At 51.4% G+C, this 27,394-nt stretch overlaps 1 protein-coding gene across 4 annotated transcripts in view; it reads right to left on the reverse strand.

Annotated features, from left to right (window-relative positions):
• The window catches only part of CALN1 (calneuron 1), a 163,197-nt gene that overhangs the window by 56,360 nt on the left and 79,443 nt on the right, over positions 1–27,394 (reverse strand). For all 4 annotated transcript variants that reach the window (XM_032707608.1, XM_032707610.1, XM_032707612.1 and 1 more), the window contains 2 exons: positions 17,567–17,710; positions 139–251 (listed from right to left, as the gene is read on the reverse strand). In XM_032707608.1, the coding sequence (XP_032563499.1) occupies positions 139–251; positions 17,567–17,710 (257 nt within the window). The remainder of the gene's footprint in view (positions 1–138; positions 252–17,566; positions 17,711–27,394) is intronic.

Consider the following 27,394-nt stretch of genomic DNA (forward strand, 5'->3'; position numbering starts at 1 on the left):
CAGGATACACACACAGCAGACCCCAGTGCCCTTTTCACAGGCATTCCCACTTGGAAAACATCGTGTTTTCCCCGACAAACCCATTCTGGAAGCTGCTGAGAGTTGGTTAAAGTTGCATTTAATGAAATGCTGACTTACCTGCCAGAATATGCTGTCTATTGTGTTCCCCAGAAAGCCATCCCTGCCCTCCGATGACACCAGCTTGGGGCCCAGGATGGTCATAAACTCATCGAAATCCACCTGGCCATCCCCTGGAATGAAAGAAAAACGTCACAGAATTATGGAGGCAGGGAATAGTTTGGCTGGGAAGGGACTTTTAGAGGTCATCTAGTTCATCTAGAGCACCTTCCACTGGATCTGGCTGCTCCAAACCCTGTCCAAGCTGGCCTTGGACACTTCCAGGGATGGGGTAGCCACAGCTTATCTGGAAAACCTCTGCCAGTGCCTCACCACCCTCACTGTTATCAAGGAATTATCCCTGAGTGCCAGTGTCCAACCTGCTGCTCTGGATCTGCTGCACATCAAGGACCCACTGTGGCACCTCCCACATCAACTCCATGGTGTCTCCAGACCCAGATCCTTTGATATCCCAAAGAATGGCACCTCCCACATCAACTCCATGGTACCTCCAGACCCAAATCCTTTGACATCCCAAAGAAAGGCACCTCCCACATCAACTCTATGGTGTCTCCAGATACAAATCCTTTGATATTCCCAAAGAATGGCACCTCCCACATCAACCTCATGGTGCCTCTAGACCCAAATCCTTTGATATCCCAAAGAATGGCACCTCTCACATCAACTCCATGGTGCCTCCAGACCCAAATCCTTTGATATCCCAAAGAATGGCACCTCCCACATCAACTCCATGGTGTCTCCAGACCCAAATCCTTTGATATCCCAAAGAATGGCCCCTGATGTGGCCCATCCACACCTGAAGACAGGACCAGACTAGGGTAGAACAGGTCATTCCCAGCTCTGGAGAGTCTGCAGGCCAATCCCTTCTCCAAAAGCCCCTCTGGCAGGAGGACAGGAGGCAGCAGCACGTCCAGGGCTCTTCCCCCCCGGCTGCCAAAAGGGTCTCTGCAAAACTTTTACAGGGCCAGCCCCATCCTCCAGAGGGAGGGAGTCCACACAGAGCTGAGAGCCAGACTATTGCAAACCCACAAGGCATTCCATTCCAGCTTTCCAGGGGCTCTGGGAAGCCCGGAGTGCTCTGCATGCAGTGCCTTTAGGAGGGAGAGGAGACTGCTCCTGCCACTAATGAGCTGAGCTGCTGCAGCCCTGAGCCCCTGCATGTGCTCCAAACCAGGCACGGAGCTGTTTGGAGGGGGGAATTGTATCCAAGGTTACTTTTCTCTCCAAGAACTTCTGCAAAAAAAGGGTTATTCCTGCCTGCTGAAGGGTCTTAAAAATACCAGTTTGTCTCAACAGTGTCCAGACCTTCTGCAAGTATTTAATCTTCTGAAATCTCTCAGTCCATGGGCACGCCTGCCTACGTATCATTGAGTGAGTGGATATATTTGCCCTTTTCCAAGTCTGGAAACAGAATCAGCAACTGCAAGAGCTGCAGTTGTGTTTTATTCACATTTACAACCCGACCTGACTGCACCCACCTCTCCAGGCAGCTGCTGTTGCAAAATCATCAGGTGGGAGAAGTGTCTTAAACCATCAGATTAAAACAGATTAAATCATCAGGTGGGAGAAGTGTCTTCAAGCATCAGACTGAAGCAGATCAATGCCAGGGCTGCTGTTAAAATGCCCCCACTGCCTGCAGCCCCTGCAGCCCCTCGTGCACCACACACGTCTGTCCTCTTTATCACATCTCAGGTGCTTGATCCGAGCAGAGGCACCCACTGAAATCCCTCCTTATCTTCCCAGAGAATAAGCAGAGTCAAAGGACTGTTTGCCAGGATAGTGATCTCCAGTCAGGGGGGGGCTGTGCCTGGAATTGCCTGCAGGGAATATCCTGGGGCTGAGGCCCAGCAGGGATTCCTGGTGCCTTTGATCCTGGAACATGCCCAGGGATCCCATCTCGCTGCTGGAGCTGCTCACACCTTCAGGGCTTTGCAGGGCTTCTGCATTTCTGTGGCAGCTTATTAAGCAGGAAAGGAAAGGGGTGGGCACCCCATCCCTTGGAAAGCCGTTCTTTAAAACACTTCTGGGCTATGGAAACGTGTGTTCCCTCTGCTCCCCCTTGGGAATGGCGTCGAGCGGGATTGGGTCAGTCACAGCACGTGGGATCACCTGGGGAAGGGAATGCAAGGTGACAGTGGGGTCTGGGTGATTTACATTGCACCCATCCCTCCGTGGGAAAGCCAGGAACAAATCCATCCCCTGGGATGCAAACTGGGATGCACTGGGATGCTGATTTCTGGAAATTAGCCAGATGAGTGAGAAAACAATTTGCACTTCAAAGAGGCTCCAGTACCTGGCCCTGCACAGATTTGGGCTGTGCACGTGCAACCCCCAAACTCTGAGATGTTCAGTTTGTGTTTTCTACGATGTCCTTTCACCCCCAGAGGACAGGCAGGACTTCATCCCACACATGACTCAGGAGAAAGCAGGGGCCAGGACTGCTGGACTCTGTGTCTGACTCAGAACAGGCAGACCCTGCTCCTGACTCCCCTGGGCCTTTGCCAGGGATCATAACTAACTTCACAGGCTTTAATTATCAGCTTAATTATAGCATTTGCCACAACCTCAGAAGAAAGATGCCATTAAAAAATGCATTATCCCATTATTGACTTCTTTTTCAATTAAAACTCTTAACTAGCAAGGAAGCCAGACCCCAAAGCACTTTTGGTGGTAGAAATATCCTTTTAACATTCGTTTCAAGCTGCAGAAAACAAACCTTCCTGCCATCAGGATCTCAGGAGACAGCAACATCATAATATCAAGAAAGAGAAATCACAATTTTGTCTGAAAATCCCTTTTGCACTGTTTAACTGCCAGGAGAGAAATACAGAAAGGTACACACAGGTTCCAAGTCTGCAATGAGAAAACACACGGGGGTGCTTTCCACAGCCATGGCATCACCAGGTAGTGCCCAATACCCACATCCCATCAGATCCTGGGAGCACCCAGCTTGAAATTTATGTTGGGCACAGTCCAAAGGCACCTTCCTCCTCCTCCTCCTCCTCCTCCTCCTCGTCATGCCCAGGGTGGTACCAGCTGATGTGTGATGCTCACACTGAGCATCTGTTCTCCACTCTGCTCTGGAGGCAAATCACACCCCACACACGTCCCCACGTTCCTCTGCTGTGCCCACAGATGTGCTGCTCTCCTGGGCTCACAGAATCCCAGGATGTGCTGAGCTGGAAGAGACCCCCAAGGATCATGGAGTGCAACCCTCAGCCCTGCACAGGCCCAGCCCCAAGAGTCACCCCCTGTGCCCCAGAGGATCAGCCAAACCCTCCCTGAGCTCTGGCAGCCTTGGGGCTGTGCCCACTGCCCTGGGGAGCCTGGGCAGTGCCCAACCAGCCTCTGGGGGAAGAACCTTTGGTTGAGATCCAACCTGAGCCTGCCCTGACACAGCACCAGCCATTCCCTGGGTCCCAAGCCATTGATATTCAGAGCTCAGAGCCATGTGTGGCTTATTCACAAACTAACTTTGAGCTGGATTTAAGGGGTGGGGAGAAGGGGAGGAAAACACCAGGAAAACACCGGGAAAACACCAGGCTGGAGCACGTGTGTTGTGTTGTCTGTGCTCTCTCACCTCCCCTTGCTCCTCCCCAGGAGCCATCCTGCAAGCCCTGAACAAGGACACCCACCCCTGGCCCTGCCACCCCCCCAAGATGTGTGATGAGTGTGGTGTTCTCATCCTCCCCTACCTTCTGCCCCCAAACTCACACTGAGGACTTCAGCAAGGAACACTGAAGGAAACACGGACAGGAAAACACCTGGTGAGGACAGAGGGGGTACGAGCAGCTGAACAGCTCCAGCCAGGATGGAGTGACAGCCCAGTGACAGTCTCTGTTCTCCTCTTCCAGCTCCCAGCTACAACTGCAGATGAGATTTACAAACCCAGGTCACCCCGAAGTCCCTGGCTGATGAGGGGACGTGGTTTAGGGTGGGCCTGGCAGTGCTGGGTTAGTGGTTGCACTTGCTGATCTTAGAGGTCTTTCCCAGCCTTAATGATTCCATGATTCCAAGTCACTCAAACATGGAAATAACTTCCTTACAATCTGGGAGGGCAGAGAAACCTTGAGGCACAGGGGGGTGGCTCCAGTGGGACAGGGGAGACTGGCAGATGGCAAGGGGGGTGAGGACCAGAGGGGTTCCAGGCAGGATGGCACCCGAGTTACTGCCCATCAGCCAAGGGACAGGTTGTGTGGGCACTGAGCAAAGCACCAGAGCTGAGCTTAACCCCTGGTTTTAACCCACCTAAACCACTTATTTATTTCCTGACAGTTCTGCCCTCACATCTTTCTCCCTGGCAATGCTTCCCCTGACTCCCAGCGTTGATGTCAAAGAGTCCCAAGCAGGGTGACAATCATGGCATGACTAAAGGATGACTCAGAACATCTCTGGCCACATCAGCACAGACAACTCAGATCTGCTCAGCACTCCCAGACCCTCAGCACGGGGATATTGGGCTCATCTTGTGCTCCCAGTTACCACAAAGGTTGGCTCCACTGTCTCACTTGTCACAAAAACCAGGCAAAGGTGATAATGAAAAGGAATAACAACGAGCCACAGCAATAGTGGGAGCCTGATTGCTCCACCATGGAAAGAGGATGCTGAAGGCACCCAGCAACATCTTTGGGGGCTCTGGGAACCTTCTCAGTGACCAAAAACTGGCCAGCAAGGGGTCATGGACCTGCCCAAGTCACCCTGTGCACTGTTTGCTCAGGGGGTGCAGAAAGGCCTTGGGGACAATTCCACCTTGAAGAACGTTTGCCGTGCTGGGAGCCCAGTTTGGCTGCTCCCATGGAGCTCCACAGAGTTACAGCAGGGAATTGCTGGGCCCACAGAATGTCCAACACACTTATTCCAAGTGTGGGCACAGCAGGGGGTTGGAATTGGATGATCTTTAAGGTCCCTTCCAACCCAAAGCACTCTGTGATTCTCAGCACACCAAAGGCGATGGAGCAGCAGGAAGAGCAGTGTGGAGCTGGGAAACCAAGGGCTTTCCAGCTCTTCCAGACCCTGCAGCTCAGAGAAATTTGCTTTGTACTTGCCCACTCCAGGAAGAGGTGTCTACTCCTTTGAAAAATGCCCATGAGGTTTTCCAGGTAAACCCATGGCATCACAGAATCATTAAGGTTGGAAAAGCCCTCCGAGATCACGGAGCCCAACAGTTAACCCAGCACTGGTGTGTTCACCACTAAATCATGTCCCCAGGTGCCCCATTTCCATGGTTTTTGAATACTTCTAGGAATGGGAACTCCACCACTGCCCTGGGCAGCCCCTTCCAGTGCCTCACCACCCTTTCCAGGAAGAAATTTTCCCTAATACCCAACCTAAACTTCCTCTGGCACAACCTGCTTCCTGCTCATCCTGTTCCTTGTTCCCTGGGAGCAGAGCCTGACCCTCCCCAGCTCCACCCTCCTGTCAGGGAGTTTTAGAGGGTGAAAAAGGATGCAGAAAAGAGAAAAGCACAAATGATTCAACATCCAGAGAAAGCTTTAAAGGTACCACTGCCCTCTATGTAGCCAACTGTGGGTTGGACACACAAGTCAGAGGGAGACAAAAGAGCCTCCAGCACTTTTGAAAGGGGATTTACTCTCCTAAACTACTTCCCTTCAACACCAGTTCATTCCTACTGGGGTTGTGATTCCAGATCCCCAGGACAAAGAAGTTCCAAGTGCCATCAGCTGCTCTTGCTGGTTCTCCACTGGTGTGTAAGAGCTGAGCACAGAAAATCCCAACCCTCTCTCTGAGCTGATGAGTTTTCAGCTCCAGACAAAAGATTTCATCTTCCCTCAGCCCCTTTGAGGGGAAGAAGGGAAGGTTGTCTTTGCTGGGGGATGTGTGGAAGGACACACACAGGCAGAGCTCTGCCATCACCATATCCCAGAATCCCAGGATGGGTCAGGCTGGAAGGGACCCCAGTGGGTCACTGGTGCCACCTCCCTGCTCAGGCAGGGCCAGCCCAGAGCACAGAGCACAGGATTGTGTCCAGAGGGGTCTGGAATATCCCCAGGGAGGAGACTCCAGCCCCACAGCCCAAATTCCCCCCAGCTGCACTTTGACACCAAGCCTGAACCTCATCCTGCCTTGTCCTGAGCCCACAGAATCCACCCTCACAAGAGTCTGCCAGGCAGGGGAGTAGGACCCAGCAGGGGACTGCAAATCCCCACATCCCAGGGAGCAGCAGCCTCCTGCAAACTCGCCTGTCTTTGTGCTTTGAAGGAGTAATTAAATGCTTGGAGGAGCAGTGGCGTGAACCCACCTCACCCCCCTCCCCATGGGAGAGCCAACCCTCAGCCCTCAGTCAATCCCTGTCCAAAGATCTCCTGTTGGAGTGGCTCCCTTGGAGGATGTAATTAAATATTCATTGGGCTGAAGAAAGGCAGAGGGAAGGGAAAAGACAGGGAAAACGTGCATGGATTGCACCGTGCATGGATTGCAGCATCTCCACCCAAGGACACTGGAGGCTGGGCTTTCAGAGCCTTGTGTATTAAAATAATCAGGTTTGATTGCTTCCTAAATAAGTGTTTTCCCTGGCCATTCCAGGGATGATCACAGCAGGAGAGGGGAAGAAAAAGAGAGGGGTGGAAACGTGCATTGATTGCATCATCTCCATGCAAGGGCACAACACACTTAGACTGGGCTTTCACAACCCTGTGCATTAAAATAAGCAGGCTTGACTGCTTCCTAAATAGGTGTTTTCCCTGACCATTCCCAGCATGATCACAGCACAGGAGGGAAAGAAAAGGAGAGGGAGAAAACCTGCATGGATTGCATTGTACATGGATTGCACCGTCTCTACCCAAGGGAACAACAGGCTTAGACTGGGCTTTCAGAGCCCTGTGCATTAAACTGGGAGCCTGCATAATCTGGCCTGGTTGCTTCCTAAATAAGTGTTTTCCCTGGCCATTCCAAGGATCATGACAGCAGGAGAGGGGAAGAAAAGGAGGGGGGAAAACTTGCATGGATTGCACCGTGCATGGATTGCTTCGCCCCTACCCAAGGGCACAACACACTTAGACTGGTCTTTCAGAGCCTTGTTTATTAAAATAATCAGACCTGATTGCTCCCTAAATAAGTGTTTTCCCTGGCCATTCCAGGGATCATCACAGCAGGAGAGGGGAAGAAAAGGAGAGGGGAGAAAACCGTGCATGGATTGCATTTTACATGGATTGCACTGCCTCTACTCAAGGGTACAACAGGCTTAGACTGGGCTTTCAGAGCCCTGTGCATTAAACTGGGAGCCTGCATAATCTGGCCTGATTGCTTCCTAAATAAGTGTTTTCCCTGGCCATTCTCAGGGTGCTCAGGTTGTCCCTCTTTCCGAGCTCCCTGCCATGGTACCACACACCCAAACCGAGCTGTGTGGAGACTCCTAAGTATTCACACTCTCTTTTTTCGCTGGAGTTTGACCTCCAGAGTGCAGGTAGGTGATATATTTAAAGTTAATGAGCTAGTCTGCTGCAGCTCGGGGCCCAGGCACACACAACACTCCTGTTTATTTTTATTCCCTTAATAGCTCCCTGCAGTGCCTCTCTGTCCCGGGCTGTGTCATTGCTGTGCCCACGGAACCCGGGCACGGATAATGTAGTCTGGGAAGGGCTCTTGCTGCTGAGCCTGGCAGTGATGCAGAGGATGTGCAGGGAAAAGCTCCAGCCACAGGATATTTCCCAGACGAGTGTTTGGGTTTCAAAGATTTTCAGGTCAGAGCCACAGCCTGCCCCTTCCCCCAGCAGCATCCACAGACTTTCTGCCTAATTACAGCCACAATCCATAACTCCGGCTCCAGCCACAGGAAGGCTTTCATGAAACTTCCCACTTGGAAAACAGTTTGAATTATGGGCACCCATGGAATGGGCTGAAACGAGGAGGTGAAGCTCCACTGCAGTGCTTTTTTTTAAAGGGGAAACTGAGGCACGGAGTGTCCTGGATGTCCCCAAAGGAGGCTGCCAGACCTCCCCTTCCTGCCCACACAGGGATGGGCAACCAGTGCCCAGGATGGAGAACGATGACAATGAGCATCCATCTCCCAAAAGTCCTGTTGGCATTCCCTTGGAATTCCCAGAGTCACTCACAGAGGGTCTTTGATACTCCCTGACCAGGCACAGCTGTAAAAAAATAGAGTTTCTCATTTTTCTTGCTCCTTCGGAATAGTCTCACCTTTTTACTGTCCACCAGCTCTGCCACACGTCCCACAGCTAAAATGACTTTTTGGAGGGGAAAAAAGCCAACAAAAACAACAACCCCAACACAAGAAAGGTGGGGATCCATTGGAAAGAGTTCAGAGGAGATGCTCCAAGGGCTGGAGCCCCTCTGCTCTGAGAAAGGTTGGGAGAGCTGGGGGTGTTCAGCTGGAGAAGAGAAGGCTCCAGGGAGACCTGAGAGCCCCTTCCAGTACCTAAGGGGGCTCCAGGAGAGCTGGAGAGGGACTGGGGACAAGGATGGAGGGACAGGACAGGGGGGAATGGCTTCCCACTGGCAGAGGGCAGGGTTAGATGGGAGATTGGGAAGGAATTCTTGGCTGTGAGGGTGGTGAGGCCCTGGCACAGGTTGTCCAGAGAAGCTGTGGCTGCCCCATCCCTGGAAGTGTCCAAGGTCAGGTTGGAGCAAGCTGGGCTAGTGGAAGGTGTCCCTGCCCATGGCAGGGGCTGGAATGAGGTGGTCTTTAAGGTCCCTTCCAACCTAAACCATTGTGGAATTCTGTGAAAAGCTTCACTGGGTCTGAAGGAAAGGATGAACCATCTCCCCTGCAGCCAGTTGGGCTCTCAGGGACCCCTCCAGTCCCACAGGTTTTAGGGGGGCTGTGTGGAATTGGCTGCTCTGCTTTTGCTGACAAGTCCACAGAAAAGCTTCACAAACTGTACAAACACACATTCCTGGAGGAGGAAATTTCCATGGGGGCTGGAAGGCTCCATCAAGCCCGCATAGACGGAGCCTGGGGGGTGTGAGGAGGTTTATCCATCCAACACTGAGCAGAGGACCTTGAGAGTTACTTATTCTGACAGCACTTTGCCTTGTCTGGCAGGGAAGAGGAAGCAGCTGCACAGGACTTGTTTGCTTCCCATTAAAAAGAAAGATCTATTAACTCCCCGTGTTTGCCCAAGGGGAGCCTGTCTTGAGCTGACCTGGGAGACAGTGATGGAGGAGGACAAGGGCTCTGCCTCCACAGGGGGACGTGTCCCCTGCTCCAGCACAGCCACTGCAACAAGGAGGCTGCTGTGAGTGGAGGAAGAGTCCAAGGGAAACAGTGACTGCAGGAAAAAATAAATATCCATCAGACACCTGCCCAGCAGCATCAGCTCAGCCCTGGGGAGCTGCAGGATGCCCCAATTCCCAGCCCTGGGATGAGATTGTCCTGCAGGGAAGGGCCCTGCAGAGCCTGCTGAGTGTGATGTGCCCCCAGCACGGCCACCCCGAGCCCCCACTGCCCCCAACCCACAGAATTCCAGAATGTGCTGAGCTGGGAGGGACCCCCAAGGATCATGGAGTCCAACCCTCAGCCCTGCACAGGCCCAGCCCCAAGAGTCACCCCCTGTGCCCCAGAGGATCAGCCAAAGCCTCCCTGAGCTCTGGCAGCCTTGGGGCTGTGCCCACTGCCCTGGGGAGCCTGGGCAGTGCCCAACCAGCCTCTGGGGGAAGAACCTTTGGCTGAGATCCAACCTGAGCCTGCCCTGACACAGCTCCAGCCATTCCCTGGCTGCTGTCCCTGGTCCCCCCAGAGCAGAGCTCAGTCCCTGCCCCTCCTCTGCCCCTGCCCAGGCAGTTGGAACTGCACTGAGGTCTCCCCTCAGTCTCCTCTGCTCCAGCTGAACACACCAAGTGCCCTCAGCCCCTTCCCCTCAAAGCCCTTCCCCAACTTTGTTGCCTTCCCACGTCCCTGAAACCCTCTCCCTGTGCACCCAAACCCGAGAGGGTTCCTTTGCAGGTCTTTGCAGAGTTTGTCACCAGTTGATCTCTTTGTCAGATGGATCAAGAGGAGCAAAATCACGACCTGACTACCCAGGACTTTAATTAAAGTGGCTCCCTGGGCCCTGGGAAGAGCAGAGAGCTGAGTGAGCATCATAGCAGCCACCAGACAGCTCTGAGACAACCAGCAAGTCACAGGCTCATTAAAACAGAGACAAGGTGTGTTCCCTGTGGCACACACATCCTCTGAAGCCAAAATCATCATCCCGGGGGCACTGTGTTTTAAAGAGTAAATAAAATTAAACAAGGGTGCAAACAAACCACAGGGCACGAGGTGGATCCCAGAGCACAGGACTCTGCCCTGCTGGAGCACAGGATGGACAGGCTTTGGGGTGGGATTGCAGCCCAGGGTTTCCCTTTGTCCTGTCCATTCAGCACAGCTGCCCTCGGCCACCCTGGCACTTCAACAAAGGCAGGATTTGATATTCCTGGTGCCCCTCTTCCCAGTCCTGAGCTGCACATCAGCCAAGCCTCACCAGCAGCTGTAATTACTCTTCATTGTCCTCAGTGAGAACACATAATATGATAATCTCCATTTTCCAAATAAGAGCAGACAGGAAGAAAGTGGCCTCTATAAATAAAGACAAGTCTCATCAAATCCATCTCGCTGACCAAGATTCTCAGCTCAGCAACACACTTGAAAGGACAACCCCCTGAAGTGTTGTGACATCAGTTCTCACACTGAATAATCAGAGAGCTCTGAGCACAGAGGACAAACCAAACATCTGCAACAACCTGTCTGTGCTTTCCCTGCCCCATCCCTGGAAGTGCCCAAGGCCAGGTTGGACGGGGCTTGGAGCAACCTGGGCTAGTGGAAGGTGTCCCTGCCCATGGCAGGGGGTGGGATGAGATGATCTTTAAGGTCCCTTCCACCCCAAACCATTCTGGGATTCTCTGATTCCTATTAACTGCATTTTAATACAGAAACGGTTGCTGGTCCTCCACTGTTTTCTACAGTTTCATGTTGAGGGGTTGAAACACAAGGAAACATCCATGGGAGTAAAGAAAAAACCAGGAAAACCGAAATAAGAAGAGGGGGAGACACAAAAGGAAGAGATAAAATGTTTTCAGCTTGTGAATGTCAGCCTGTCCCACAAAGGGCACTGGAAGCTGATCTTCTGGACAGAAGCAAACATTTTATTGGTCAAAGGTTGGACTTGAGGATCCTGGAGGTCTTTTCAACCTTAATGATTCTGTGATTTGATGGTTTGGCCATGAAATGCCTGCAAGGAACTCACCTTCTGCTGGACACAGGGGAAAGCTCAGCACCTAATTTTTAAAAGAGAGGCCCATTCTCTCTCCAGATGTCCTTTGATCCTCTCATCCCTGTGACACTGCCAGTGGAGCTCCCAGCTCTGATGTCCCTTCCCTCTCTTTGGGAAGCAGGTGCAGGCAAAGCAAAGCAACGTCTTTGTACAAACCCTGACCCAGCAGCAGGACAGCAGTGACACCTTGGCAGTGTCCTGTCACCAGCCCCTGGCACCCTGCAGTCGTGTCACTGTCATTTTTGCCCTTTCCAGAGAGGATCATGGAATCACAGAGCCATTAAGGTTGGAAAAGACCTCCAAAATCATCAAGTCCAACCTTCAACCCAACAGCCCCGTGCCCACTAAACCAAAGCACTGGGTGCCACCTCTGCTCATTCCTGGAACACTTCCAGGGATGGGGACTCCACCCCCACCCTGGGCAGCTGTGTCAGGGCTGGACAAGCCTTTCCATGAAGAAATTTTCCCTGATATCCAACCTAAACCTCCCCTGGTGCAACTTGAGGCCATTCCCTCTCATCCCATCCCTTGTTCCCTGGGAGAAGAGCCCGATCCCCCCCGACTCCACCCTCCTGTTGCAGAGAGTGAGAAAGTTCCCTCATGCAAAGCAAAAGATGACAATAATCCTTCAGAACCCCATTCCAACCACGGAGCTGCCCAAACCTCCACCTGGGAGAGCTGCACATCTTCCAAACCCTTTTGCCAGGGTCCCCATGAACGTCTTGCTGGGTTCTCATCCCTTCCTCAATTCCCTGCTCCCTCGCACAGCAGCTTGGGAACACACCCAGTTTGGTGGCAGGACTAGAGGAAACAGCCTCAAGTTGTTCCAGGGGAGGTCTAGGTTGGATATTAGGAAAAATGTCTTCGCTGAAAGGGTTGCCAAGGCTTGGAAAAGGCTGCCCTTTTCCAAGGGCAGTGTTGGAATCCCCAGCCCTGGAGGGGTTCACCAGCCCTGGGGATGTGGCACTTGGGGACATGGTTTAGTGGTGGCCTTGGCAGTGGTGGATCATGGTCAGACTCAACGACCTTAGAGGTCTTCCCCAACCTTAATGATTCCATCCAGGCTTTTAAACTGGCTTTTAATTCCTGGTTTTCCAGGGTGTCACCGCTGTAATTTTGCTGCTCCCGCTGCCACATCCCAGAAGGCACCAGGTGAGTCCCTTGTTCTCCCAGGGAACCAGCTCGTCTTTGGCTTGATCAAAGCAGTTCCTATTTGTACTACAATAATTTGATACACTGGGGTGGGTGTTTTTGCTTTCCCCCCTCTTGAAGCCTGAAGTTATTTTTCCAGGGTTCTGAAAAGCAGCTGCTCCTCTAATTAGTACATGGAGTGCTTATTTTATTCCTCAGATAAAAGTGTCTCATGTTGTAACGAACGAGTTTGACACTTAAATCACACATTCATCTATTTTATTGCAAAAGCTCTGCTTAAAGTGGAGGCACCCCAGATAAGGCAACACATTTAATGTGCCATTTCTCTGCATTTTTATTAGCATTACTGCCAATTGGAAGAATTTACAAATAATTCCTTTTTTTTTCCAAGCACGGAAATATAGATTAAATATTTTACATTCCCCCCTCCTGGCAGAACACTCCAGGTCAGTCTCCAGATTGCAGACAGAAACATCCCCACCTCTCCCAGCCTGCAATGTTTATGTTCATGCAGTACATAATTATGGCTAAGAATAAAGCAAATCAAGGAGAGAAAGGTAAGATTTGACCTCTAGTTCCAGACCAAAAGCAAACAAAGTGTCCCTCCAAGGCCCAGCACCCTGGAGAGATGCCCAGGGGCTCCAACCACCTTCTGCAGGGATCCAGTCACGCCCCACTTCCAGCAAGATGTAAGCAAAGCTTTGGCCTAATGGGAAACTCATGCCCTGGCACGTGATGGAACCACCATTCCTCACTTCCCTTCCTAAAAAAGGAACATTTTTTGTGCTGAAAATCCCTTTTCCTTCTGTTCTATTTTGGTATTTTCCACTGTGGCATCTCTCGGTGGTTCGTCAAAGGGGGTTTCTGATGATTTGTAAGAATTCTGATGATTTATAAGATTTCTCTGGAGACCTTGAAATCTTCCAAGGAGATTCTCATTTTTCTCCCTAATTCCTCTTTTTATGTCAACTCTTCTTTCCCCCTGTGGCAGCTGTGCCCCTGTTCACCTGGGGGAAGCACACCTTGCCAAATCATGGAATATCCTGAGTGGGAAGGGTCCCACAAGGACCATCCAGTCCAACTCCTGGCCCTACACAGACACCCCAACAATCCCACCCTGTGCCTGGGAGTGTTGTCCAAATGCTGCTTGGACTCCAAGCAAAGGGACTTGGAAGGAAAGACGGAGAAGGTGTTTTTAGGGAATGCAGTGGTGCTCCCCTGCCTCTGCTGAGGATTTGGAAGAATCAGATATTCCCTGGAAACCAGAGCATTCAGCAAAGCAGAGAATTCAGAGAGTGGCTGAAGTTCTCTTGGGCAAACCAAGGGGCTGCTGGCATGGTCTCTCTGAGGGAGGGCTGGGGGCAGCACTTAGGAGCTGTGGAGGCATCAGAGGTGATCTGACACCTCCTGGCCAAAATCCAAGCTGTGCCACGGCCATTTGTGCTTTATTTCAAGCAGTGTTTTCTAACTGATTCCATTTTGCCTTCAAGTGTGATGAATTATGGAAAGCCCCTTCCTTTCTGCTCTGCTGGGGAGGCTCTGAGGGTGTCACTGAGCACAGGGTGGCACCGGGAGCTGCTGTCCTTGGGCACCTCCAGAGTTAATCCTGTTTTATCACAGACTGACAGAATGTGCTCAGCTGGGAGGGACCCCCAAGGATCGTGGAGTCCAACCCTCATCCCCAAGAGTCATTCCCTGTACCCCAGAGGATCAGCCAAAGCCTCCCTGAGCTCTGGCAGCCTTGGGGCTGTGCCCACTGCCCTGGGGAGCCTGGGCAGTGCCCAACCAGCCTCTGGGGGAAGAACCTTTGGCTGAGATCCAACCTGAGCCTGCCCTGACACAGCTCCAGCCATTCCCTGGCTGCTGTCCCTGGTCCCCCAGAGCAGAGCTCAGTCCCTGCCCCTCCTCTGCTCCTCCCCAGGAATTTGGAACTGCAGTGAGGTCTCCCCTCAGTCTCTTCACTGAGCTGGGCAAGAGCTTTGTGGCAGGAGGTGACACCCAGGTGTGAAATGCTCTTGTCAGCCCAGTTCATGCTCAGCTACAGCCCCACTCCAGCATTTGCTCCTCTTCAAACACTCTGTGTCCAACCTGTCAATCCCACAGCACCAACATCTCCTCAGCCTCACCCACACAGGGCCCTGTATCCCCACAGAAAAAAAAGGTTTTACAGGGCTGAGCCTCCCTCTGTTTCCCCACAGAAAATAAGGTTTGCAAGGAAAACCAAACTGGGAGCAGCTCTGGCTGCTCAGTTTGAAGCCCACCAGTCAAACAAGCTGTGGCAGATCCATCCCCTCTGCCATCCTGCAACCCCCCCCCCGATCCTGAGGGACTCAAAACTCTGTTTGCACTGAAACTTCTGGGTCTGCTCAGGCTGGTTCAGATTAAATCTCAAGCCCTGCCAATTGTATTACCTCATTATTAGCACACCCTGGCAGCAGTTCTGGGGGGGAATGGATGTCTGGCCACGTTACCCTCTGTCACATCATAATTCATGGCAGGTGCCAGGAGAGGTGAGGGAGGTTCATTGAACCCCCCCAGCTTTCCTGACCCTCCTTGAGTGTGACCTTTCATCCACCGGAGCTTCCCATCCACCTCATGCTGAGCCAAAGCCCTGCAAAAATCTGGCAACCCTCAAGCCCAACAGGAAAACCCCAACAGGAAAACCCCAACATGAGTATTTGGGAAGGAGGGGCAGGTTGTCCCTGGGAGTGCCAGGCACAACCAACACCCCTGGGAGCTCACTGGGATCAAACCCTGCTACTGAATGATGCTGATCACAGTGGGAGAGGGAGGAGGAAGCTATTCCTCCTTCTCACTCCATATTTCAAGCTAAATCCCAGAAAAAAAATCAAGATAATCCATCAGAGCAAAAGTAGCCATAAGCCATGTAATATTAATTCAAGCTGTAGAGCAATAATACAATTTGCAGGCAAGGTAAATCTTTCACAGAATATTCCCCTCTTTGCTCAGTGCCTCAGGAATTTCCCATTCCCCTGGTTCTTTTTAATGCACTTGACCTTCACATCAGTGCAGCCCCAAACCCTCTGCTCAGACACTGCCACGACAGGCAGAGGAGACAGGAGAGCAATAAACCCCCCCAGCACACCCAGATTGGAGCTGCTGGAACTGCTGAGCTGGAGGAGGTGGAGGATCAACCCCATCTCTGCAGAAAACACTTCCTGACAAGTCTCCAGCAGGGATTGAACACCTCCCATTGCTGCAGGTTTGGACTCCACCTCTCACATTACAGGTCCCTGCACGCCAGGAGCGTGTACAAAACAGTGCCAAAGCCTCAGTCCGGGAGACCAAGAGTCGGGGAATAACTGGAGAGGGATCAAACCCGGGAGCCAAGTCCCCGGAGCTCTTTTTCCAAAAACGCTCCGAGTTTCGGTAAAAGACCCCAGGAATTGGCACCAGGCTGAGTCTGGGCTTTGCAAAACCTGAGGAGATGTGCCCTGCTCTGCCAGGAAAGGCCAGCACAGAGCGAGGGACAATCAATAACTTTGGGAGAAAATGCTTTTAAAAGTGATGGATTCTTTCTTCCCCCTGTTCTTTTAGGAATGAGATCATTTCCACAGCTGATCTTCTCTCTCTGCCAGGGTTTCTGTGCCTGTCTGGGGGAGATGCTGAACACCCTGCACAGGCTGAGAGCCCCTCCCCTGCCTCCCTGCCCTGCTGAACACGGTTTTCCTGTGCAGCTCAGGGGTATCCAGGGATCCCCAGGGATTGCCCCACCTGCCCTGCTTTCTGCTCTCCACACTCTCCCCAAGGATTGTGGTGTCTCACTGGCTCTCCAAGGGTCCCCCTCCACACCAGGGCTGCCTTCAGGGCTCTGCTTTGGCATCATTTCACTGTTTCCACCCCTTTGGAAGGGTGGGAGAAGTTTGGAGCTGCATCCCAGCGTCCCTGCACACTTCTGTGTCTCCCTTCCTGCTCTGACCAAGGGCATTTTAAAGACGTTCTGCTCGTTGTGATCAGCTCTGATTGTTAAAAAGTCCTCCCTGGCTCCATCATCCTGATGCTGCATTTCCCTCTCCCTGTTAATGGTGGGTTCTGTTTCTTTTATTACCACTCAGTAATTGTTTGATGAGCTCTCACAGCAGGACTTTGCTCCAAATTATTCCACCCCTCAAAACTTCTCGATCAAGCCCATCAACACTTCATTACCACCGGGAGCAGCTCCCACCCAGAGAATCTTTCACTTGGGGCCACAGGGCTGGGCAGCTCTGCCTGCTTGGGCACTCAGATCATCTCCCTGGGTCAGAAGATGCCCAGGAATGCAAAGAGAAAGGTGACAACAGCCTTGCAAAAGACTGTTTGCAACTGGGATTCCCAGAGTGTCCTGGGCAGGGCCAGGAATTGGCCTTCAGTGATCCCTGTGGGATATTCCATGGGGGTGATGGCAGCAAAGGAGTTACTTCCATCAATCATCCTCAGCCTGGCCCAGCTTCTGACATCTGACTTTGGGTTGATTTTTAGTTGTGTTAAATCCCCCTCCAGCCTTTAACAGACCCTTATGTGAGTGAGGACTCATCGGGGTCTGCAGCTTCTTCATGAGGGGCAGCTCCGACCTCTGCTCCCTGTGGGCAGGGACAGCAGCCAGGGAATGGCTGGAGCTGTGTCAGGGCAGGCTCAGGTTGGATCTCAGCCAAAGGTTCTTCCCCCAGAGGCTGGTTGGGCACTGCCCAGGCTCCCCAGGGCAGTGGGCACAGCCCCAAGGCTGCCAGAGCTCAGGGAGGGTTTGGACAACGCTCTCAGGGACAGGGTGGGATTGTTGGGGTTGTTGGGGATCCCTGAACTTTGCAGAGAAAGGTTGCAAGACCTGCTCTGTCTGCACCCAGATGTCCCAGCTGCCACATGAAGACGCTTCAGCTCCCTCCCATGGGTTGCTTTGAGAGGCAGGTTGGCATCTCAGAGTTGGCTGTGGCGGAAGCAAAAGTTCTCCAGCTTCCTCTCCAGCCCTTCCCTGGCGACCACAAATTATTTGAACCCCCTCCACGAGCGCTGGGAAAGCCCCCCCCGCCCCCCAGGAGCAGAGCAGGACTCACCATCCATGTCCAGGCGCTGCATGATGATGGCCAGCTCCACCTCACTGGGCATGTACCCCAGCGAGCGCATCGCCATGCCCAGCTCCTGCTTGGAGATGAAGCCATTCCCATCCCTGTCCAGCACTCGGAAAGCCTCCCGGATTTCTGTGAAGGGCAAGGAAGAAGGGAGGAGTTGTTATGGTGGAGGAGTCCTAGGGCAGCGTGTCAGCAAACGGGGAGGGCAGAAGCAGCTTGGATTGCCTTTCAGAGCGTTACTGGTGTGTATTTTGTTGTTTTGAGCAGTGTGATTGTGATTTGTTAACACAGAGACACCTCTGTGTGTGCATCGTGGGTGCACCTCGGAGAGCAGAGGGGACAGCAGAGACCCACTGAGTCATTTAGTTTGGAAAAGCCCTCCAAGACCATCAAGTGCAACCATCAAACCACCCCTAACCCACGTCCCCAAGTGCCACATCCACAGAGCTGTTAAACCCCTCCAGGGATGGGGACACCACCACTGCCCTGGGCAGCTGGGCCAGGGCCTGACCACCCTTTCAGTGAAGACATTTTCCCTGATATCCAACCTGATCCTCCCCTGGCACAACTTGAGTCTGTTCCCTCTTGTCCTGTCCCTTGTCCCCCTGAGCAATTCCCATCTCTTGCTCCTTCTCACTCTGCTCTGATTTATATGTTTTACAGCAATAAACAGCCTCAGATGACTCCAAATCCAACAGCTCCAAAGGAATCACTTCCATCCCACGTCCCCAGCCTGGCTCAGCTTCTGACACCTGACTTGGTTTTGCTTTTTAATTGTGTTAAATGCCCCTCCAGCCTCTAACAGCCCCTCTCCACTCCTGGGAGTGGAGACTTACTGGGGTCTGCCAGAGCTCAAGGAGCGTTTGGACAACGCTCTCAGGGACATGGTGGGATTTTGGGGGGTCCTGTACAGGGCCAGGAGTTGGACTGGATGGGTCCCTTCCAGCTCAGGATATACTCTGACTCCATAATCCACCACCTCGAGGTCTCTGCACCTTTCCTGCTCCTCACAGACCTCTCAACTTGCAGCCCCAACCCCAAAAGTGCCCAAATCTGACTGTTGCAAATGCCAGACAGAGAAGCTTGAACATTCCTGGCAGCTGGGAGCCTGTGCCTTGAAAGGGTTTGATTGGGAATGGAGAGGGAAAGAGGTGCTGATTGCCCCATGCCTGGGGAGGAAATCATGGGATGCTTTATCATGTTTTATAGGAAACATCAGCACACTGGGACCTAACTCTACTCAGAGGAATTTAATCTTCAGGTGAAAGCATTTCACTGAAGTGGGAGGGAAAACTCAGCAGGTTTTTTCTGTGGGGGGGAAAAAACCTAATTAATAATTTTTCTATTTTCTCTCAAGAAACAGAGAATGGAAAATGTTTGGCCCACCCTGGGTAGTTCAGGCTTTAAGCCGCAGACAAGGAAACATTCCCTGTCAGAATGTCACCTCCCCTGGGGTCAGGGGACACCAGACCCTGCAGTGAAAGCTTTGGATGGTCCTCAGTTCTCCTGGGAGAAAGTCAGGAGCATCACAGCCCATCAGGAAATGTTCTGGTGATGTCTTTGCTAACAGGGTATTTATTTAAAGGCTGTTTCTAAATCACCTCCCATCCAGGTTCACCACCTCCCCTGACACCTCCAGCCTGCTCTGTGGAATTATTCTGCCAGCAATAATTCCCTGGGGATGGGCCAGGGCACTTCCAGGACCTGCTGCTTAACCCTCCCCCCAGCTGGTTTGTCTCAAGGAGAGATGACCCATTTTTAACCCAGCTGGTGCAAAAAAAAAGGGAAGATCCTTTTGATTCCAAGGAATATCAGGCCACATCTATAATCTCTCCACTTTGGGTTCAGTTTTGCACCAACTGTGGCTTCTTTAAGGTGAAATTCTTCCCTCTGTCTTCCCAAGCCGGTGGGAGCTGGGTAGGAAAAGGTGATGGGGCTGCTGAAAGCTGGAAGGGTTGGCATGGAATGTGGAGAGCCTTTGGAGCAGGAACAAATCCCATCAGACACTGCCAGCTGTAGGGAGATCTATTCCCCTGTGCTGTGCTGAAAGCTAAAGTGCAGTAAATATTACACCAAAATCAATTAATTTTCAAATCAACTTTTGACAGCTGAAGGCGAAAGAACCAAATATATCCCGGGGAGCCCAGAGAGTATCTTAGAGAGTAAAATCCGGGTTTCCATGTGAGTTAGGCTGATCCAAGGGCCATGGATAAATCCTATTTGCTGTGGGATACCTGAATGGCAGCACCTGGAGTGCCCTCCCTGATTCCAGAGGGTGCATTAACAGCACTGCAGCCTTTGAGCCTCAGTCCAAGGAGAAAACCCCACATGTTTGGGGTCCTGCTCTGCTCCTCTCAGAGACCTGAACTGTTGACCAAGCCTGAACCACCTTCCCAAATCAACTCCTGACACCAAATGGAGCTTTTTGTCCCCTCATCACTCTATAAATAAAATACCACTGGTGCAGAGGTAGATTGGGAGCTATTTATAGGCTGAACACACTGTACATGAGCAGCTCTGACCTCAGCCAGTGCCTCCTCTTTACCTTCCCATGTAACAACACCTCCTTAGCAGCTTTTCTTTGGGGTGATTCTTTCTCCTCCGTTGTCCTGGTGGAGCCACAGCCCTGAGGATCCTTCCCAATCCCAGCCCAGCAGCACAGGTGGGGTCCCAGCCACCAGCCCATGAACCTGTGGCACCTGGCTGGCCCTCACCTTCACCTCCAGCTGTTCAACTTCATTACCCAAAGCTAAAAATACGTCAGCGCTTTCCCCAGGTGACTTTCCCAAAGAAGTCTCCATGGCAACTGATGCTCCCGGCTCCAAACTGGGAGTGGATGTGGTCCATGAGGAAATCTCTCAACAAAGACAGTTCTGGGGCTCGGGAGAACCTGTGAGACCTCTGTCATTCCAGCTGGAACCTGGAGGTTTTGCCCTGCTCAAGAGAAGCAGAGCCCTGTTTTGTCTTCAAAAGGAAGAGTAAAGATAATAAGGGGAGTGGGTGTCAAAGAGCTGCCTTTCCCCTTGCCCAGCCTGGATGGCAAAAGGAAACCAAGCACATGGATTCCCTCTCCCCTGGGGTGTCAGAAATGCTGATGTTTATTCCCCTTTCCACTGTGTAGCATCTTCTTTTACTCCCAAACATCAGCAGTTGACACAGAAATACATTAGAGGGTAAAAGGGGAAACGAAGAGAAATTAGAAATGTCAGAGAGGAGAAAATGGCCCTTTTTGGTGGTGATGGCACTGGCCTGAACCTCTGGAAACATTTCTTCCCAAGGAGGCCAGGCTGGGCCCCGAGGGCTCTTCTCCATGGCTCAGGTTCTCCAGCTCCTGGGAACAGGGAGGTCTCCACACAAACATGTTCCCCCTGGGAGCAGCACTGAACCATCTCTGATTGCAGCAGGATCAGGTGCTGCTGCCAGGAGACTCTCAGCTGGACATCCACGATGTTGGACTCTGAACAACATTCAGGTGAACGAGGGGAGAGAAGGAATCAACATCCAAACCCATGGAATCCCAGAATCCCAGAATGGTTTGGGTTGGAAAGGACCTTAAAGCCCATCTCGTTCCACCCACGGGCAGGGAATTTTCCACAGCAATCCCAGGTTGCTCCAAGCCCTGCCCAACCATCCAGTCACCCTAACAAACATCTTGGCCAATGGTCCCACAGAGGGAGTGTCCACAACATTCATTTAATTCCCAAACGACACAAGGCTGGAAAGAATTGCCAGGGAAGCAATTCCAGCAAGGAGGAAGGAGCAAATCGGCCAAGATTTTGGGGCAGAAGGGCCCTATCCTGGGTCAGCAGGTTGGGGAGCTGGGCCTGAAGCTGCTTTCTCAGCACAGTTTAGCCAGGAATGCTTTTCCCTGGATGAGGATTTGTGTTCCAGGGGAGCTGAGAGCACAGCACTCACCTCTCGGAGTTATCCCAGCATTCCAGAGCCGTGTAGGGAAAGGGGGATTTCTTTGTGTGTGTTTGCTTTTCATTCATCCCTCTTTCCTCACATTTCTCAGCTGCACTTCACAGCTTCCCTATTACTGTCCCATCAATTCCCCCCCACTCCTCTGGGAAGCAAGATGGGAAGAATCAGGGAAAAGGATGATTTTGTTTCATTACCTTCATGAAGGGCACACACAGGGCTGGTGCCAGAGCTGCCACCCAGCCCAGCAAGTCCTAAATTCTCCATGTGCATCCTAAAAACCATCCTCACCCACTTTGCTCCCCCTCCAGTCCTTCCCTTCCCTACATCCCAGCTCATCCCTTCTCCCTGTTCACAGCAGCTTTATTTCCAAGTGATTTCCCTCTGCCTGGACAACCACCACTATTTTTATTTGGCTTCTTGATGAGGAAGAATCACAATTCCCTGGGAAATCAATCCATCCAGAGCCATCCCTGTGCCCTGGCCACTCCTCTGGGAAGCAAGATGGGAAGAATCAGGGAAAAGGATGATTTTCTTTTTTTAATTACTTTTGTGAAGGGCACACACAGGGCTGGTGCCAGAGCTGCCACCCAGCCCAACAAGTCCTAAATTCTCCATATGCATCCTAAAAACCATCCTCAGCTCCTTTGCTCCCACTCCAACCCTTCCTTTCCCAACACTTCTCCCTTCCCAGCTCATCCCTTCTCCCCGTTCACAGCAGCTTTATTTCCAGGTGATTTCCCTCTGTTAGAGACAACCATCACTATTTTATTTGTCTTCCTGATGAGGAAGAATCACGATCCCCTGGCAAATTCCCTGGCAAATCGATCCATCCAGAGCCATCCCTGTGCCCTGATCACTCTCAGGTGGTTTCACATCACTCACAGGGTGATAATCCCCCTGTACTAAAGGTTGTAATCCCGGTGTAGCCCCCACACCCCGAGTGCAGAGTAATCCCCACCACGTGGTTTTCAGCAGCGTGATAAGAGAGGCCATCCCACCCCCCCCCAAACCTTGCCAGTCATCTCATTCCCTTAATTGCAGGTTCGGGCACCAAAGTACAAACTGCCTGATCTCCGAGCTGCAAATAACACGTCCTCGAGTGAACTGGTGAGTCTTGTAACTACTCTGTCTACAAAAAATGGAAATTTCCATCCCTCCATCTGCTATTTTACGCTTGGGTTTTTTCCTCCTTTTTTTTTTTTTTCTTTTTTGCTGCAAATTGCAACGAAGTGTCAAAATAACCACGTTTTGCTTCTAATGGCGACGCCCCCCCTCCCCTCCCCAAACGTCTTCCAATTGCGAGTGTCAAAGTATTTCCCTTGGTTACTCTCGATCCCAGCAGAACAGTTCAGCATCCCCGGACCAAACCCTCTCACGGCAACCTGGAGGCTGAAAAGTTCCAGCTCCGAGTCCCCTCGGCAGCACCGAAACCAGCTGAAAACGGGGCGTAAATGGGGATTTAATCGTGGCCTCGGAGCTCCAGCAGCTCAGAGGGACGCGGGGATGTCAAATGGGCAAAGCTGCTCAAGCTGACACAGCGGCTCTGCCTCCAAATCGAGCGTCTCGCCTTGTTTGTCCTTTTTCGACATAATTTGGCGGATTTTTATGTTTTTCTCCCTTCCCCGGGAAAAAAAAAATAAAAATGATTTGTGGAAATGACACTTCCCGTGGTGCTGTCCCCAAACACATTTAACACGAAACCTGCGGGAACAGCCCATTTCCATATAAATGCGCCACACAACGACCGCCAGCGCTCCCGGAGCCTTCCTTCAGAGAAGCTTTTAGCGCTGGCAGCGGGGATTGGGAATGGTTCAGGATGTTCCCCGGAGGGCAGGCTGGCGCGGACAGCAGCATTCCAAAGCTTCACTCCCTGACTGGGGCTCCGTCCCTTCTCCCGGGATGCACGAGTCCTGCCGTCGCACGGAGACGTTGTTGTCGGAAGAATTTGGCAAAATAGCGCCTTCCCTATAATTTTCCCTGCTGTGGGAGGGAATCAGAAATTCAGGACACCAGCAGGGCTCACCTTCAGTGCCAAAGGAAGGATGTGTGGGGCTGGAGATGCTGCGTTAATTATTTAATTAACCATTAAATAATGCAGGTTAATTAAGTTTTTGGTGCCTTAGGCTGGTCCTGAGCGGTGAGAGATGAGCTCAGAGTGAAAAGTGAGGAGGGTGTGAGAGGATGCAAGTGGAGGGGCTGCCAGGAGAGAGAAAGGCAGGACTTGGCTCATCAATCATGGAATGGTTTGGGTTGGAAGGGACCTTAAGCTCATCCAGTTCCACCCCCTGCCATGGGCAGGGACACCTTCCACTATTCCAGGTTGCTCCAACCTGGCCTTGGACACTCCCAGGGATGGGGCAGCCACAGCTTCTCTGGGTAACCTGTGCCAGGGCCTCCCCACCCTCCCAGGGAGGTGATTTGTGGGGCAGGAAGATGAAGGGGACAACCCAGGGACAGAGAAAAGCCATTCCAGGTGAAGAGCAATATTGGTGTAAGGACAAGTGGAGATGAGCAAATTTAACCTGAGAATGAGAAGTTTGAGAGGTGAGTGATGACTGCAGCACTTGGACATGGGGCTGCAGCCATTCTGGGCACCTCCTTCAGGGACCTCTTCAGGGACCTCTTCAGGGACCTCTTCAGGGACCTCTTCAGGGACCTCTTCCAGCCCATGCTAAGAGAATTTTGACTCCAGGTATATCAGTCTTGATGTCCTGTGTCAGGTGTATCAGTGCCCACCACAGCAGCACAAACCCACGAGGATTTCATGGCAATTCCTCCATGAGGGGTGATGAGGTTCCTCCATGAGGGATGATGAGGTTCCTTCATGAGGGATGATGAGGTTCCTTCATGAGGGGTGATGAGGTTCCTCCATGAGGGGTGATGAGGTTCCTCCATGAGGAGTGATGAGGTTCCTTCATGAGGGGTGATGAGGTTCCTTCATGAGGGGTGATGAGGTTCCTCCATGGGGGATGATGAGGTTCCTCCATGAGGGGTGATGAGGTTCCTCCATGAGGGGTGATGAGGTTCCTCCATGAGGGATGATGAGATTCCTCCATTAGGGATGAGGTTCCTCCATGGGGGATGATGAGGTTCCTCCATGGGGGATGATGAGGTTCCTCCATGGGGGATGATGAGGTTCCTCCATGGGGGATGATGAGGTTCCTCCATGAGGGATGATGAGGTTCCTCCATGAGGGGTGATGAGGTTCCTCCATGAGGGATGATGAGTTTCACCATCAGCTTGGAAGCTTTGCTGTGATCTCTGCTCCTCCCAAGGTGTTGCTGCTTCCTTGGCTTTGTGGGTCTCCCCCAAATGAGTCAGAACATGAGGCTTTTTTTGAGGCTCCACCAGCAGAGAATCACAAAGAGCAGCTGCAGGAGGGGCAGTGGCTGCTCAGGCAAATGTCTCAGCTCTGCTCTCTGGATGGAAATGGGCTTTTGGAAGGTCTCAGCACTTTGGGTAGGACTCCCCTGCACGTCCCTGTCACCTGCTGTGGGCACAGCAGCACCTCCCACCACTTGCAGAGGGGTTTTGGCCTCCTGGCACGAGCTGTGGGACCCTGAGGGCCCCTTGGCTGGGGCACCACCAGGAGAGCCCCTTCCTTTGGCTCGTTCCACACACAGAACTGGGCAGGGAAGAGAAAGGAGAGGGGCAGGTCCTCCAAACACACCGACTGGGGCAAGAGATGCCAACCCAGAGAATCCCACCAGACCCGCAGAGTCTCCTCCTGTGCTCCCTGTCATGGATTATTGTCCTGGTGGAAAATGCCACGGAAACAGCCCCAGAGCCCACATCTGTTCTCCTCCAGGCAGGAGGGGAAGGTCATCTCTGCCCTGCTTAAGCCAGGCTTTGGTTGGGCTTATGGTTCTCTCCAGCTCTGGGCTCATGGTGGGGCTGTTGCTGAGCTGGGCAGTCAGAGCTGGGAATTTCGGGAGAGTTTCTGGGAGTTCTGGAACCCAGGATGGTCAGGGAAGGTAAAAATTAATGACTTGTTCTTGAGGAAAAAAGAAAAGGAAGGAGAAGAAGAAAAGGGAAAAGGAAAGGGAAAAATAAAAATTAGAGGGAGGAAGAGAAAAAAAAAAGAAGAGGATGGAAAAGAAAGAGAAACAGAAAAAGAAAAGGGAAAAGGGGAAGAAAAGAGAAGAGGAAAAAAGCAAAAAGGGGAAAGGAAAAGCAAAGGAAATTAAGAAGAAAAAGAAAAGGGGAAAGGGAAAAAGCAAAAAAAGGAAAAGGAAAAAAATAAAAAGAAGAGGGAGAAAAGAATAAAGGAAAAAAGGGAAAAAGAAAAATAAAAAGAAGAGGAAGAAAAAGGAAAAGGAAAAGAAAAATAAGAAGAAAGGGGAAAGGAAAAATTAAAAAGGGGAAAGGAAAAAATAAAAAAAAGAGGGAGAAAAGGAAAAAAAAGGGGAAAAATAAGAAGAAAAGAAAAGTAAAAAAAAAGGAAAAGGGAAAAATAAAAATAAGAGGAAGACAAAGAAAAGAAGAAAATTAAAAAGGAAAAAGTAAAAATAAGAACAAGAGAAAGAAAAAGGAAAAGAGAGGAAAAAGGATAATAAAAAGGAGAAAGTAAAAATAAAAATAAGAGGAAGAGAAAAAAGGAAAAGAAAATAAAAAAAGGGAAAGGAAAAATAAAAATAATAAGAAGAGCAAGAAATAGATAAAGGAAAAAGGAAATTAAAAGGGGAAAATGAAAAAATAAAAATAAGAAGAAAAGGAAGAAAAGGGAAAAAGAAAATTAAAAACTGAAAGGAAAAAAGAAACATAAGAAGAAAAAGAAGAGAAAGAAAAAGGAAAAAATAAGAAAGAAAAACGAAAAGAAAAATTAAAAAGGGAAGAGGAAAAAATAAAAATAAGGACAAGAGAGAGAAAAAGGAAAAGGAAAAGAGAAAGAAAAAGAGAAAAGAAAAAAGGAAAATAAAAAAGGGAAAGAAAATAAAAATAAGTAAAAAGAAAATTACAAGAGAAAAAGGAAAAAATATAAATAAGAATAAGAGGTAGAAAAAGGAAAAGGAAAATGAAAAGGAAAACGAAAAGAAAAGGAAGTGGAAAAAGCAGCTCCATTGATCTGCACGTCAGGACTTTTCTTTCCAGTTCCAGCAGCTGCTCCTGAAAGGCTGGATGAGAGCAGGGATTGCAATGGAGGAACCTCCATCTCCTGTCACTGCCTCTTTTATCACCAAACACTCCCTCTCTTCCCTCCTCCTTCCCACAGCGGGGCACAAACCCCCTTCCATCCCGGGGAGCTCCAGCACACATTCCATGTTCTCCCAATCCCCCTTCCATCCCAGGGGGGTCCAGCACACATTCCGTGTTCTCCCAAACCCCCTTCCATCCCAGGAGGCTCCAGCACACATTCCATGTTCTCCCAAACCCCCTTCCATCCCAGGAGGCTCCAGCACACATTCCATGTTCTCCCAAACCCCTTCCATCCCAGGAGGCTCCAGCACACATTCCATGTTCTCCCAAACCCCCTTCCATCCTGGTGGCCTCCAGCACACATTCCATGTTCTCCCAAACCCCCTTCCATCCCGGGGAGCTCCAGCACACATTCCATGTTCTCCCAAACCCCTTCCATCCCGGGGGGCTCCAGCACACATTCCATGTTCTCCCAAACCCCTTCCATCCCAGGAGGCTCCAGCACACATTCCATGTTCTCCCAAACCCCTTCTATCCCGGGGGGCTCCAGCACACATTCCATGTTCTCCCAAACCCCCTTCCATCCCGGGGGGCTCCAGCACACATTCCATGTTCTCCCAAACCCCCTTCCATCCCGGGGGGCTCCAGCACACATTCCATGTTCTCCCAACCCCCTTCCATCCCGGGGGGCTCCAGCACACATTCCATGTTCTCCCGGGAGTGGCCGAGAACGGTCTCACTTCCCAACATTTA

This window comes from Chiroxiphia lanceolata, chromosome 20 (assembly GCF_009829145.1).
Source record: "Chiroxiphia lanceolata isolate bChiLan1 chromosome 20, bChiLan1.pri, whole genome shotgun sequence".
NCBI classification, from domain to species: domain Eukaryota; kingdom Metazoa; phylum Chordata; class Aves; order Passeriformes; family Pipridae; genus Chiroxiphia; species Chiroxiphia lanceolata.